Below are 14,347 nucleotides of genomic sequence, written 5' to 3' on the forward strand. Positions count from 1 at the left end.
TGAGTGAAACTTAGTATTCTTAACAAATGTTTTCATTAGGTGTTAAGAAAGCAGCCCATCACAGTAAGAATCTTAGCAAACTTACAGCATTTCCTACACACACACACACACACACACACACAAAGTAGTATTTTTCGCTTTCCAGATTTTACTTGCCATCATAAATTGTTCCCAGTAAATGCAGACTTGCTTTTAATGTCCTCAAGTATACTTACCAGAGTTCAATTGAAATCAGTTTTTGTAAAATAGTAGAGAAACTGATACATATATATATATATATCCACCCTCCACCCCCAAAGAGCAACTCTTTCGGGGGGTATTTACCTCAATGAAATGATGGAATGTATAGTGGAAGTTTCTTACTGGCAGCTCTTGAGGTGACACTGTCAAATTAGAAGACTCTATCATTATGACTACCACATTTATGCTGCTCACTGGGACTTCCTATCCAACATTGCCAGAGGAAACCATATTTCCATAATGGTGCTCACTGAGGTGAGCTGAAGCTCTGGAATTCCCAGACGAAAACGTAAAAGCCAGCCAGAAAGTGGCACTATTATAGAAAGCTCCAGTTCAACCCTTGCATAAGCTGCTACTTCTTCAGGAGCCAGTGGGTCCTTTTACCAGGTCATTATAGTGCCTGAATCCATAATGGAATAGTGTATGCTCATAGGGCGCATAAGGAACTGCCAATCCTTGAATTCTTTAGAGAGGCGCAGAAAGAGCCAGCTATAGGTCAGTGATAAGACGTTCAAGATAATCCTGTTTTGACGGGAAAAGTTTGTTCCTTCTCTCACCCATTTGCTCTTAAGTGGAATTTCCACAGAAACTCCAGGGATAAATGTTATTGGTAATAGTTGTCTTGCTATAGAACTCAACTTACACAGTTCTTTCCTGGAGTTTTCTCCATTTCATGGCCTTGCTTTTCTTTATATTTTCTGTACGGAAGAAAGTGGAATATGTCTGCTTAATTAGGAACAAGGTTGTGCTTATTAATCTTTAGCAAAAGCATTCCCAATCTTACAGAACAGTGTTCCAATCAAAAATCAACTAACAGCTACCTCATATGAATAGCTTCTTTTCTTGAAAATAACACACAAATGGTATCATCCTGTTTGATTATGTGGGATGCCTGGAGTGTTTTCTATATTTACTTTTATGTCTTTGAAAAAAAACAAAGCTTCACCATTTACAACTAAGAATTAAATGTAATCATCCCATTTTACTTACCATTTTAAAAATCCTCCTAGAAACAGAAATTTTCCGTAAACTGGATCTCATTTGTTTATGAGCTAGAAGTGCCCATGACAGTGCAGCCTAACCATCCAGCCTACTGAAAGCTGGCCAAGGCCCACCTTTCTTCCAGAATCCTCACAATGGCCTGAATGGATTTGACTAAATCCTGTGAATACATTAGAGGCTGCCAAGGCAGAACTGTCACCCAAGTGTCAAGTACCTAGGAGAGACTAAAATCCTCTACCTTGTGGTCTGTCAGTCCAACTTCTGTGTCTAGAGCCAAAGGACATAAAGTCAGGATGTCAAAATGATAGAGATACCTGTGTCCCCACAGTCGTTGTACCATTATTCATAATATGCTATAAATGAGTGAATTCCATGATATGGAAATGACCAAGTACCTACTGATGAATAATGGATAAAGAAAATAAGGTTGACACACACACACACACACCATGGAGTGGGACTCAGCCATAAAAAAAGCAGGGAATCCTGCCATGTGTGATAATACAGGTGAACCTAGAGGGCACTGTCCTAAGTGAAATAAGTGCAGCACAGAAAGACAGAATCTGTGTGGTCCCTTCATGTGTGCAACCTCAAAATAAAGAAAGTAGCATTGCAGTTTCTAAGAGCAGGGAAATGGAGAGGTGTTACTCAAAGTGACTAATTTTCAACCTTAAGGTAAATGAGTAAGGATCTAATTTGTTGCATCAGTATTGCAGTTAATACTTTATTGTGTTGTTGAAATCTGCTGACTAGGTTTTAAGTGTTCACACACAAAAGGAAATACTGGCTATGTGAGATGATGGCTTGAGTTAATTAGCTTGATTGTGGTGATGACTTCACAATGCGTATGTCAAAATACCACATCGTACACATTATACACACAGACACGCATTTTTATTTGGCTTTATCTCAAGAAAATGTATGTACCCTTATGCCCGTATGGTCTGTTTGTACCATACAACACATTTTCACAATGATTGGTGAGCCAGTGTTTTAGTGGTCTAAGAGTGTGTCACCACTTAGCAGACTGTTACACTAGGGGTGTAATGTGTGTCTATTACTGAGATTACTTCAGAGGAGAGTGGCTCAGAAGATGGTCACACATGAGTTTTCTCAGTAGTTGAATAGGGTTGAGTATGGAAATAGCAAATCCCTGCATGATTAGGAAGCATCTCTTGTTTGCAGGTTTTACTGGAAGGCAGTGGTGTTGTCATCCTTTGATAAGCCAGGATCCAGCAGGAAGGACGATGAAGAATGGTGTTGTGACAACTGTCTTAGACCTAGCCATAAAACACCAGTATATTTTAAAGGGAAGGAATGAACATGCTTGGCAATAGAAGCTAAAAATTGAGACTACAAATTAAGGCTCTGCTTGCCCAGCCAGTGTAATTCATTCTTGATTTTGGCATGGCTACTCCATTATTTCCACTTGTGCTGTTCCTGTCTTCTGCTCCCTATTTAACCCATGAAAAAAAAGGTGATGGCATTTTGAGCTGCTGTAAACATGAGGCTGCTGAACAAATACTTCTCGTAAGGGGCTTAAGAGTAGCTTTCAATCTTCCAACTGTATTGTGGGCCTGCCCTTCTTTTTCTATGTCTACCTCAAGGTTATTGAGAGTCAGTCATCTCCCGGATGTCACCATGGTGTGAAAAAGAAACCTTAGAGACTGCAAGCTTGTTGTAGAACTTAACCTCTGGTACTGGTACACAGTGTTAGATGGCATGCATTGCTCAAAGGTTAAACCACCTGTACAAAAATGCAGGCAACATTATAAGAGCTTTTGATACTTCCACATTAATTAGACTCACTAACATGATAGAAAACTAAGATTTTAATTAATAAAAATCTAAACTACAAAGACATTCCAGATCTAATACCAGCAAAGGTTAATAATTCATTTGCAGTTTTACAGTGTGACAGTTTTCTGTTCACTTGCTTACTGAAACGGCATTTTTTTTTTAAACTGGAAAGATCATTTCTGAAGAGGGTATACCAGTGACACTAATTTTAATTGGTCTTATCCCATTGATGAGAAAGGCTCTGGAACTTGCCAACTAATATTTCTTCCATGATATCTCTGTGGCTGTTCTCTTTCCTTCTTTTAAAGGTTGGCAAATTTATAATATTCAAGAATGTAGACACCAGTGCATTTTTAAAAATGTCAAAAGTTTTTGTTATTCATTGTCACTTTTTTCTGTTCCAACAGGTCAATTCACAAAGGACTGCAACAAAGCAAGTCAATCAGGCGGCAGCTAGATTAGTACAAAAAGTCCACAGTGAGAGAAGTGTTGAGTCCCGCATGACTTCAGGACCAGAACAAAGAGAGAAGGTGCTTGCATCGGTGGACAATGAAACAGCTCAGGTGAAAGGGGCTGTTGGGTTTTATTTCTCTCTTCATTTTACAGTAGAATTTGCCCTTTGAGGCTGGAGACATTTCGTTTTTCTCCTCAGGGCCAAGGTTGTATGGTTTTTGTTAAATAAGAAGGGGCAGAAGATACCCTGTCCAATGGTATATTCAAAGCATCTGACCGCAGTTATCGTAGAAAAGGAACAGCAGTGAGCACATTTCTGTACAGGTTGAATTTCTTTATCTGAAGAATGAAATGAAGTATACTTAAATCTTTTATGCCATCAGTGACCCATTAGGGAGTCTTAACATGTTCTATACTTTTATATTAACTCTTCAAGTCTAACCCTTATGACCAAGTATAAGTGGAAAGTTTTCTTGTCACTGATTGCATTCTAAAATGATGTATTTCTTGCATCTTTCAGTCCTTTGGGTGGATAGTGACTCACCTTATTCAATGACTCATCTAAGGGTGAATTCCTTCCTAATCTAACCTTCTGTGACACGGAGAAACATACAGTGTATTTATATTTGCCAAAAAAAAAATGCTTTTCCTAAAAATGGGCAACATTTTTTTATGATTTAAACACCATAATTTTCCCCCAAAAGATGTGAGATAGTTTAAAGTAAGCAATAGGATAATCTAATAGCCCTCACCCTTCACATGCTCCACCCGTGAAGAATCAGTAGCAGGCAGCCAGGATGCTCATCACTACACTGAGCACTGAACTTAGCTGTGAACAGTCATTACATACAACCAGTAAGCATGTAAGTTCAGCCAGAGAGAAATGCTTCTGCTTAGTACGGTAGGAACCTTTCACATTTATTCTGATATAAAATGGTAATATGGTTTGCTGTTTCATTCAGAGGAACGTGCTGCCAGGGCTCACTCATAGTTCCTGTATGGAAAATTAAAGATACATACATAGTGCATGGTGACAGAATCTGAAGTTTCTAAACTATTAGATCCACCTGTTGTATGGAGGTTTAAAAGGAGTATAAGAATTCTAACAGTTAAGTTTAGAGCAAAGAAATGGCTTCGTTTTGACAGGAGTGTTAAATGCGTGCGTGTGTGCTGTGTGTAGATTTTATCACTGTAAAAGGGCCTTTGTTTTTCCGGTCAACTAGCTTCTTCTTAAAGCAACCAGGTATCACACCCTCTGCTTCCCAGCATTGGAAATCTGTTTTGCCTCTTCCAGAATTCCATATTCATGCAGTCATACAATATACATTCTTTTGTGTCTGGCTTATTTCATGCAGAATCATTTTTGAGATTTATCTATATCTAATGTATTGATAATCTGTATTTTCATTGAGCTTTACCCTGTACTATGCTACATCAAGATCCACATGTCTGTGTTTTAGTGGACACCTAGGACACTCCTGGTTTTGGCCACCAGAATACAGTTGTTATGCACATTTTGCTAAAAGTCCTTGTGTGGATATATTTCATGTCTCCACGGAATTAGAAAAAAAACTAACAAATACTTCTGAAAGGGTAGTATGCTTGCCAAGAGTGTGTAAGCATTTTAGCAGTTTTCATTCCCTGCACTGGCATTAATCTTATCACTTTTCATCATTCCAGATTGTATATTAGCATCTCACTGCAACTCCAGTCACTCTTTGAGCCCTTCTGTATGTTTACTGGCCATTCATGTTCTCATATAAAGTGTCTTCAAATAATCCATTTTTATTTGCATTGCATGTTTGTCTTGTTATTAAGCTCTAGGAATCATCTATGAAGGGCAATTCCAGAAGTTCAAAGGAAATAGGATTAAAAGATGAGTTTATCTTCATACAAAATGGGCTTGAAATTCATCTGTATGAGAGGTTTTCCAAATATTCATAGAAAACATGTTTTTTGAAAACTATGCGTTGTTTCCTCTATAAATATAGGACCCAGGATGCTTATTCCCCACCCCCGCAATGGGATTTTTCCCCCTTTGGCAATACATTAAATACAGCAAGCTTAGGGAGAACTGAAACTGCAGGAATGTTGATTTCAGCTATGGATGAATCTGGTGATTGTCTCCACTAATGCCTCTATGCTTATCAGGGATATTGGCTTGTAGCAGTATTTTATTGAAAAGATTACAGCGATTTTCCATCTGCTGGTTCACTCCTCAGATAGCTACAACAGCCAGATTTGGACCAATCCAATACCAGGAGCATCTTCCTAGTGCAGGGACCCAAGTCTTGGGTCCATCTTCCATTGCTTTTCCAGGCCATTAGCAGGGAGCTAGATAGGAAGTAGAGCATCTGGGAAATGAACTTGTACCCATATGGGATGCCAGTGTCACAGGTGGAAGATTAGCTTGCTACGGCACCTCAGTGGCCCCAGCTTTCCTTTATGTTGTTTCCTTCTCTAAATTTGGTGTCAAAGTAATACTGGTTGCATAGAATGAATTTGTAAGACACCTTTTCTCCTGCTTTCTTATTGTGAGGGGGATAAGTAGTAGTACTGTTAATCCACCATGAAATGTTGGCTATTACTCTGTTTTTGAAGACTTTTTAAAAATTATTACTAATACATTAATCCAGTTCATATTTAATTTCACCCTAGTTTATTTTTCAATGAAAATTGTCTCTGGATAGTTTGTCCTTTTGATCCTAGTATAAATATATAGATATTTTAAATTTCCTATTCCGGTTATTTTGTTGGCATATAGAAACCTGTTGATTGATGTCTTAAAATCACAAGTGATAATAGCTTTTGTTAATTTAAAATGTTTTTTGTTCCTGGCTAATTATATTATCCGTAAATAGAGACACTTTTACTTCTTCCTTTCTATGTGGATGCCTTTTATTTGTGTTACTGTTTTATTGTGCCTGCTTGCATCTCTAGTACCATTAAAGTTGTAGAATTGATGCAGCTTTGCCTGTTCTCAGGGAGAAAGCATTTATTCATAGCTGTGAATTTTTCTTAAACACTCTTCCTGAGGAAATTTCATTGCATTTTTTAAAAAAGATTTATTTATTTTTATTGCAAAATCAGATATATAGAGAGGAGGAGAGACAGAGAGGAAGATCTTCCATCTGATGATTCACTCCGCGAGTGACCACAACCACTGGAGCTGCGCCAATCCAAAGCCAGGAGCTCTTCCAGGTTTCCACTTGGGCGCAGGGTTCCAAGGCTTTGAGCCATCCTTGACTGCTTTCCCAGGCACAAGCAGGGATCTGGATGGGAAGCAGTGCCTATATGGGAACCCGGCACTTGCAAAGCAAGAATTTTAGCCACTAGGCCACGGTGCCAGGCCCTCATTGCATTTTTGTAAACTTATTTTTACTGTAAAGTCAGATATACTCAGAGGAAGAGAGGGAGGAAGATCTTCCATCCACTCACAAGTGGCCACAATGGCTGAAGCTGAGCCAGTCTGAAGCCAGGAGTCAGGAGCCTCTTCTGTGTCTCCCACCTGGGTGCAGGGTCCCAAGGCTTTGGGCCGTTCTCGACTGTTTTCCCAGGCCACAGGAAGGGAGCTGGATGGGAAGTGGGACTGCTGGGATTAGATTAAGTGCCAAAATGGGATCCTGTATGTGCAAGGTGAGGACTTTAGCTGCTATGCTACCGTGCCAGGCCCTCATTGCATTTTTTTTAAATTAAATCAGAAATTAGTAATAGATGCTTTTTTGTGATTTGAGATAATCACATAATACTTCCTCTTTACTATTATGGATACATTGACTTTGAGTGTAAGATCAACTACTTCTGGGACAGACTATAGTTAATCTGTTCTGCTGAGTTCAGTTTGTTGAATTCCTACTCATTTCCTTTTGAAATTGAATTCCGTTAGTATCTTTCAGTCTATATAAATAGGGGATGATGGTCTCTAATTTTCTCATACTACCTCTGGCACTTTTAAGATTTTTCTGTCAAATGGAAGTGCGTGCTTTATTTTCAGAAAATGTTACGTAAGGGCTTCTTGAATAGAATTGAACAAGAATTAATTTTTAAAAGATATTTAACAGGCACTTAAAAATTGTACATATTTATATATTAACCTGTGTGAATTGTGTAATGTCCAACAGGTTAAAAATAATTGTCTTCACACACTCAGCATTTATTTATGAAATTTTTACCTCCTTTGTTATATTTTTAGCAAAATATGCAGCGTATTATCAGCTGAACACTGCTGAGCAAGAGGATGCAGAAGCTTTGCTTGTCACTGGTGTGAAGTCTGTGTGACATGCCTGTCCCTTGCCGTCCTTCCTCTTTCACTCCTGAATGCCCTTAGACCCTTTTCTGTGATGAACATGACAGGTTATGCTGTATTTGTCCCTCTCTGCCTGGTTTACTGTGTTCCAATTCAGCTCTATCCATATCACTGCAAATGGCGGGTTTGTCATTTTGTTTTTTTACAAGTGGATAATATTCCATTTGGGAGGCGGGGGAGGTACTGCATTTTCTTTATCCATTCAACAGTGGATAGGGTTGCTTTCTTAATTAGTTTTTCAGATGATTAGCTATTGGCGTATCATAATGCTAATGATAGTTTTAAAGATTTATTTTATTTTTTATTAAACAGATGTAGAAAGGAGGAGAGACAGAGAGGAAGATCTTCCTTCAGTTGGTTCACTCTCCAAGTGGCCCCAACAGCCAGAGCTGAGCCAATCCGAAGCCAGGAGCCTCTTCCAGCTCTCCCATGTGGATGCAAGGTCCCAAGGCTTTGGACAGCCCTCAATTGCTTTCCCAGGGCACAAGCAGGGAGCTGGATGGAAAGTGTGGCTGCCAGAGTTAGAACTGGCACCCGTATGAGATCCTGGTGTGTGCAAGGTGAGGACTTTAGCCACTAGGTTACTGCACCAGTCCCTCTAACGATTTTTTAATGCAATACATTTGTATACTGCTGAAAGTTTTTTGGTGAAGTCTTTGGGATTTTTCTACAGTAAACAGTGATGGTTTAACTGCCTTTTCTAGCTTGTGTGTTCTTTGTTTCAGTTGCCTAATTGCTCTAAGACTCCCAGTGTTAACGTTTTAAAGGTGGTGAAAGCAGTGGATCCTTGTATTCTTTTAGAGTTTAGAAATTATGCCTGCAGTTTTGCTTCTTCAGTATGATATCAGCTGTTGACTTGCCAATTATGACTTTTATCTTTTAAGGTATGTTCTTTCTAACCTAATTGGTTCAGAGTTGTTATGATGCAATACTGAATTTTATCAAATGCCTTTCTGTGATCTGTTGGGACTACCAGATGGTTCTCGTCCTTCACTCTGTTAATATGCTGTATCATTTTTTTTCATGCTGAATCATCCTTGCATTCCAGGGATCAATCCCACGCAGTCCAGGTGGGAGGATTTTATCATGTGCTGCTGCATTCAATTAGCTAGAATTTTGTTGAGGATTTTTGTATCTAAGTTTATCAACAGAACTGGCATATAGCTTTCTTTTTGTTGTTTCCCTCTGTGAATTTGGTGTCAGAGTATTATTGGCTGCATAGACTGAATCTGTAGGAATTACCTGCGCTCTTATTTTGGAGGATGATGTAAGAAGTACTGTTACCTCATCGTGAAATGTTGGCCACCCCGCAGGTTTTCAAGATTTTTTTTTTAAACTTACTGATTCGGTGTATCTGTTAGTATTCCTTTGTTGTGTATTCTGTCTTCATGTTTCCGCTTGGTAAAGTATATGTATCTCTTAAGTCACTACACTGTCACTTTGTCCATTTGTTACCATATAATTGTCCATTGCCCTAACAATCCTTTATATTTCCTTGGAATCAGTCCTGTCTTTCCTGTCTGATTTTATTTACTTGAATCTTCCTACATTTTTACTTAGTCTAGCAAAAGGCTTGTCAGTTTTACATTCTCAAAGAGCTCTTTGTTAATGAATTTTTGTGGTTTTTTTGGTTTTTGTCTCACTTTTGTTCTCAGTTTTATTCTGCGTTTTTTTTTTTTCCTTTGAGGCACAGTGATAGGTTGAGATCATTCTGCTTTTGGTGTAGACAGTGGTTACTATACATTTCCCTTTTAATACACCTTGTGCTGCACCCCATAGGTTTTGGTGTGTTGCTATTTTCATTTAAATATCCTTTTAATTTCTTCCTTGATTGACTTGTTATTCAGGAATAAGCTTTGTTATTTATGTAGTTTACAAAATTATTCTTTGTTGCATTGTGGTCAGAAAAGATATTTGCTTTGACTTTTTCTTTTTAATTAGTTGCAAGTTCTCTGTGAGCTCTCATATGATATAAACTGAAGCATGTTCCTGTGATTTTGGGAATAATGTGTTCTACAGATTATGGTTACATTTTCTGTGAATGTCTCCAGAAATGTCTGATCAAAGTGTAATTTCACCCTATTGGGTGTTTTATTTTTTTCCCATCTGATGGTCTGTTCATCTTCGAAGGTGGAACTTTCAGTAGTTAGTATTAAAATGCTGTAGTTACTGTATTGAAGTCTCTTTACATATAAATATTTGCTTTATATATTTGGGTGCATATATTTATAACTGTAGTTTCCTCTTGCACTGATCTGTATTGCTATTTGCTGAGCTAACTTACACATTCTTACTACATTTAACTTAAAATCTATTTTATCTGCTTTAAATGTGGATATTCTTGCTTTATGAATTCCATTTGCTTCCCTTTCAGGTTTGTGTATGAGTGAATTTCTTATAAGCAGTGTTTATCTTTTGGTCTTGTTTTTACTTTTGAATTGGAGAATTTAATCCAGTTATATTTAAGTGTTGATAGGTAAGATCTTAATACTGTTACTTTGGCATTATTTTTCTAATTTTATTAATTTCTTTCTCCCTATCTTAAACATTTCTTTTGTCATCAAGTGATATATCTCTGATAATGTGTTTTGATATCTTTTTTATTACAAGTTTTTTCTTTGTAGATACCATGAAAGTGAAAAAAAAAATTGTTATAGCTAGCTATTTTGAAAGAGAAACTTAATACTGATGGTAGACAGGAAAAGAAAAGGTTTTTATGAAAAAAAGTTTTCTTGTTTCTGACCTTGAACTGAGTGAGCTTTTTTTGTTTGTTTTCCTTTTGTGTCTTCAGGTATAGTTTACACCTTTGCAAAGGTTACAGGACTAGTTTTGTTTGTTTTCTTAATTGGCCTTGGGAGCCAAAGGGGAACTGAGGAAAAGGGGTGGGGAGTGACAGGCACCAGAGATGCATGGCTGCTCTTCTGACTCACCTGTGCATTGAGTGATGACTCTGCCATGATGTAGTTATCCAGTTCCTTGTGCTCATGCTTTACCACCCTTCAGACACCAACATTTCTTAGGAAACACAAAAAGTGGCTTCAATTCTAGAAGAGGTCAGCAAGGATCTTCTTCTATGCCTTCCAAGTTGAAAGGAGATGACCTTCAGGCCAGTAAGGTACACAGAGTCTCTGTTAAAAACCCTGGCTGCGAGGGGAGGGGAAAATACAAAAGGAACAGAGCAAACAAGGTGCTGGGGAAGGGAAGGATGATTCGGAAACACAGTAGGATTTAGTTATTTTGCCCCATTATTTCTTTGCCTAGGCACCTGTCGAAGGTAAAGATCACCAGCTTCTCACCCTTCGTGTCTTCAGCACAGGTGCACTATTCTTCCATTGTGTCCTGCTGTGTTAACCAAGTCATGTCACCAAGTGCTTAGACCAGTCTTTCATTTCCTTTGATGCTCCTTGTTCTGTCAAGACTTGCCCTGAAGTTTTTGGTTGAATTTTCATACCATTTATGTCTCAGCAATAAAAAGGATCTATAGCTTAGCAACAAAATACTACAATTGCACCTAATTTCTACCCAGTTGGAGTTTTTGATGTTTCATTACTTCTTTATATATAGCACCCATTTCTTAACAATTTCATAATTTGTCTTTTATTCTTCACACTGAAGAGATGCATGGTTTATATACCATGTTTATCATTTTAGAGCATTCAGAATTTGCTTACATAGGTGCTCTTAGCATTTCATTTTCTGCCTTCTAGTATTTTCTTAATAATGTCTCATTAAGAACCCTTACCATTTTTCATTAAAAAATCTGGAGGTCTTAGTTGCTCCAGCTTTTACTTATGTATAACTATGAAGGATGATTTTGCTGATACATTATTCTTGACGGGTAACTTTTTTTTCCCCCTTAAGTACTGTAAAAATTTCATTCTAATGCCTCCTGAAGTTTCTGCTAGGAACTCCAGAGTCAGGGAAATTGGGACCTCTTTATAGAATCTTTTCAATTACAGCATTGGAAATGTTGTTTGCCTTTAACCATAGTAAGCATGGCTGCGTGTCATAGAGTAATTGGTTAGGCTGGATATGGCTAGTGACCGTTCACCTTAAGGCATCTCGACAGTTCTTTATGTTTGGAACATTTTTCTGATATCTCTGAATATACTTTCTAGGCCTTTGGCATTCTTAAATTCCCTCATGAGCCCTTGTGAACTGACATATTTGCTATTTTCTCTCCGTCCCATGAGTTTTCTAAAATTTTTTTCAATATTTATTTCATTTACTTGTATATGAAAAGCAGTGTTAAAGAGACAGAATCCTTTGGCCAGAACTGGGCCAGTTCAAACACAAGAGTTAGGAGCCTCATACAAATCTCCCTCATGGGTACAGGGCTCAAGGACCTGAGCCATTTACTTTTTTCTTGCTACATTTGACCTCCTCCAGGCTTGTTTTGCACCACCTGAGAATTCTTTCTTTACTTTTAAACTATACTGCTTTGGGTTTGTCTTTTTGTTTGTTTTTTTGGTGTTTTTTTAACTGGCTATTTTAATCTGAATTGGCAAGTTATGGCATCTGGGCCAAAATCAGCCAACCAACTACTTTTGTAAATAGGTTTACTGGACTCACAGCCATTCTTACTCTCACATATTGTCTATGACCACTATTTTGTTGTAATGACAGCTGAACAGCAGCAGCAGGGACTGGATGACCCCAAAAGCCTGAAACTGTATATAGTCTTTTACAGAATGGTTTACAAATCTCTGCTCTAGAGTAGCTCTAATGGAAATATAAGGCAAGTCACAGAAGTAACTGTTAAGTCTAGTAATCATTTTTTTTATATTCATTTATTCATTAATTACATTGTATTACATGACACAATTTCATAGGTACTGGGATCCCCCCCCTCCACCCCAAACCCCTCCCCCATGGTGAATTCCTTCACCTTGATGCATAACCACAGCTCAGGTTCCGTTGAGATTCCCTAATTAAAAGCTCACACCATACAGAGTCCAGCATCCCACTTGTCCAGTTCAAGTTCAACGGCCTCTTAGGGAGGCCCTCTCAGGTTTGAAGGCAGAGCCAGCAGAGCGTCGCCTCGATCAATTAGAAGCTCCAACATATCATCAGCAACAGTCCAGGTATGATGAGGCTGGTGCAGAGTCCACTGATTGACATAGTCCATCTTAGAGTTTCCCCTTGTCCAGTTTTCCGCTGGAAGCATATAGCTGAGGTGGTTGATTGATCTACTCCATTTTCAATCTTTTCTTGGTTAATGCTTTGATTCCTCCATTTTGTTCAGGGGAATCCCCAAAGAAACTTTGAAGCAATTCCCAGTCCAGGCTCCTACATGTACTACTAGTAAGCACAGTGCCCGCCACAGTCCATCACTCTGATCAGCTGGTGGTTGTAACCCCTGAGTTGGATCTATTCTGAGCCCCGACCTCCATTGGAACCAATGAGTATCGCAGCTCTTCCCGGCTCTGCCCATCACACTCTCGTCCCTCACCTAAACCAGTGGGAGGTGTGCTGGTCGGGTGTTGCACTCCCTACTGGCACAGGCCATTTCACCTTGGCATTTTGTGTTTGGTACTGTTTTTTTCGTGTTTTTTTTTTTTTTTTTTTTTTTTTTTTTATCGCAACCAAACCTGGCCAGGCCCCCACACAGTTCCAGCGCTCGGGCTTGCCAGTGGATGACGTGAACTGACTCAGCCTGGTCTGCCCCAACCCGAGCCAAGTGTATGCCAGTGGGTCACATTCCAAAGCCTCTTCTGGGTTGTTTACCTCCATGCTTCCTGCGTTTATTTGTAGGGTCAGTGTCCTGTCAGAGGAACTGTTCAGATTCCTCCCTCCGACTCCTTCCTGGTGTCGGGCTTCACGCATACCAGCAGGTCCTTCGGCCAGCTCCACTCTTCAATCCATTCTGGTTCCTGCTGTTGAGAGTTTCAGCCCAGCCACGGCTCACCACGTATGTACGTACATGGGGTGAGAGGCTCTCGGGCTGTGCCTGCTGGCCGCCCGGCCAGGAAGTTCTGGAATTTGGTTTCTTTGATATGCTGCATGAGTCGCTCCATGCTGAACCCACAGTACTCTGAGAATGTGTATTAGTCCTTAAGATTTTCAATGGCATTTAATCTTCTTCTGAAGAACCTGTATTCACTTTATAGTGCCGATTGCCAACATCAGTTCACTCAAAAGGCAAAATTCCGGGCTTGTCTAGCAGGATACCCCATTACCTGATAGTAATCATTTTTTAAGTGGGAAGGAACAGGTGACATTTACTTTAGTAACTAACCTAATGAAATCAAAGTCTTGAATATCCCAGTGTTAGAGTTAATAGGATTCTGCATACCTTTAGTAGATCTGAGTTCATGTTTATTGTTTATTTGAAAGGCATAATTACACTGAAAGATCTTCCATCTGCTGGATCACTGCCCAGTTGGCCTCGACGGCCAAGGCTGGACCAGGCTGAAGCCAAGATCCAGGAGCTGCTTTTGGGTCTCCTAGGTGTGAGGCTCTAGATAAATACTAATGGGCTGAATGTGGCCCAAAGAGTGGCTTATGAATTTCTCTAAGCTGTCAGGTTTTTGCTGGTAGAACCGT

General features: G+C 39.1%; 1 protein-coding gene across 8 annotated transcripts in view; it reads left to right on the forward strand.

Moving 5' to 3' along the window:
• The window catches only part of VRK2 (VRK serine/threonine kinase 2), a 90,718-nt gene that overhangs the window by 71,279 nt on the left and 5,092 nt on the right, over window positions 1–14,347 (forward strand). For all 8 annotated transcript variants that reach the window (XM_058667825.1, XM_058667820.1, XM_058667821.1 and 5 more), the window contains one exon: window positions 3,450–3,605. In XM_058667825.1, coding sequence (XP_058523808.1) covers window positions 3,450–3,605 — 156 coding nt within the window. The remainder of the gene's footprint in view (window positions 1–3,449; window positions 3,606–14,347) is intronic.

This window comes from Ochotona princeps, chromosome 8 (genome assembly GCF_030435755.1).
Source record: "Ochotona princeps isolate mOchPri1 chromosome 8, mOchPri1.hap1, whole genome shotgun sequence".
NCBI lineage: Eukaryota > Metazoa > Chordata > Mammalia > Lagomorpha > Ochotonidae > Ochotona > Ochotona princeps.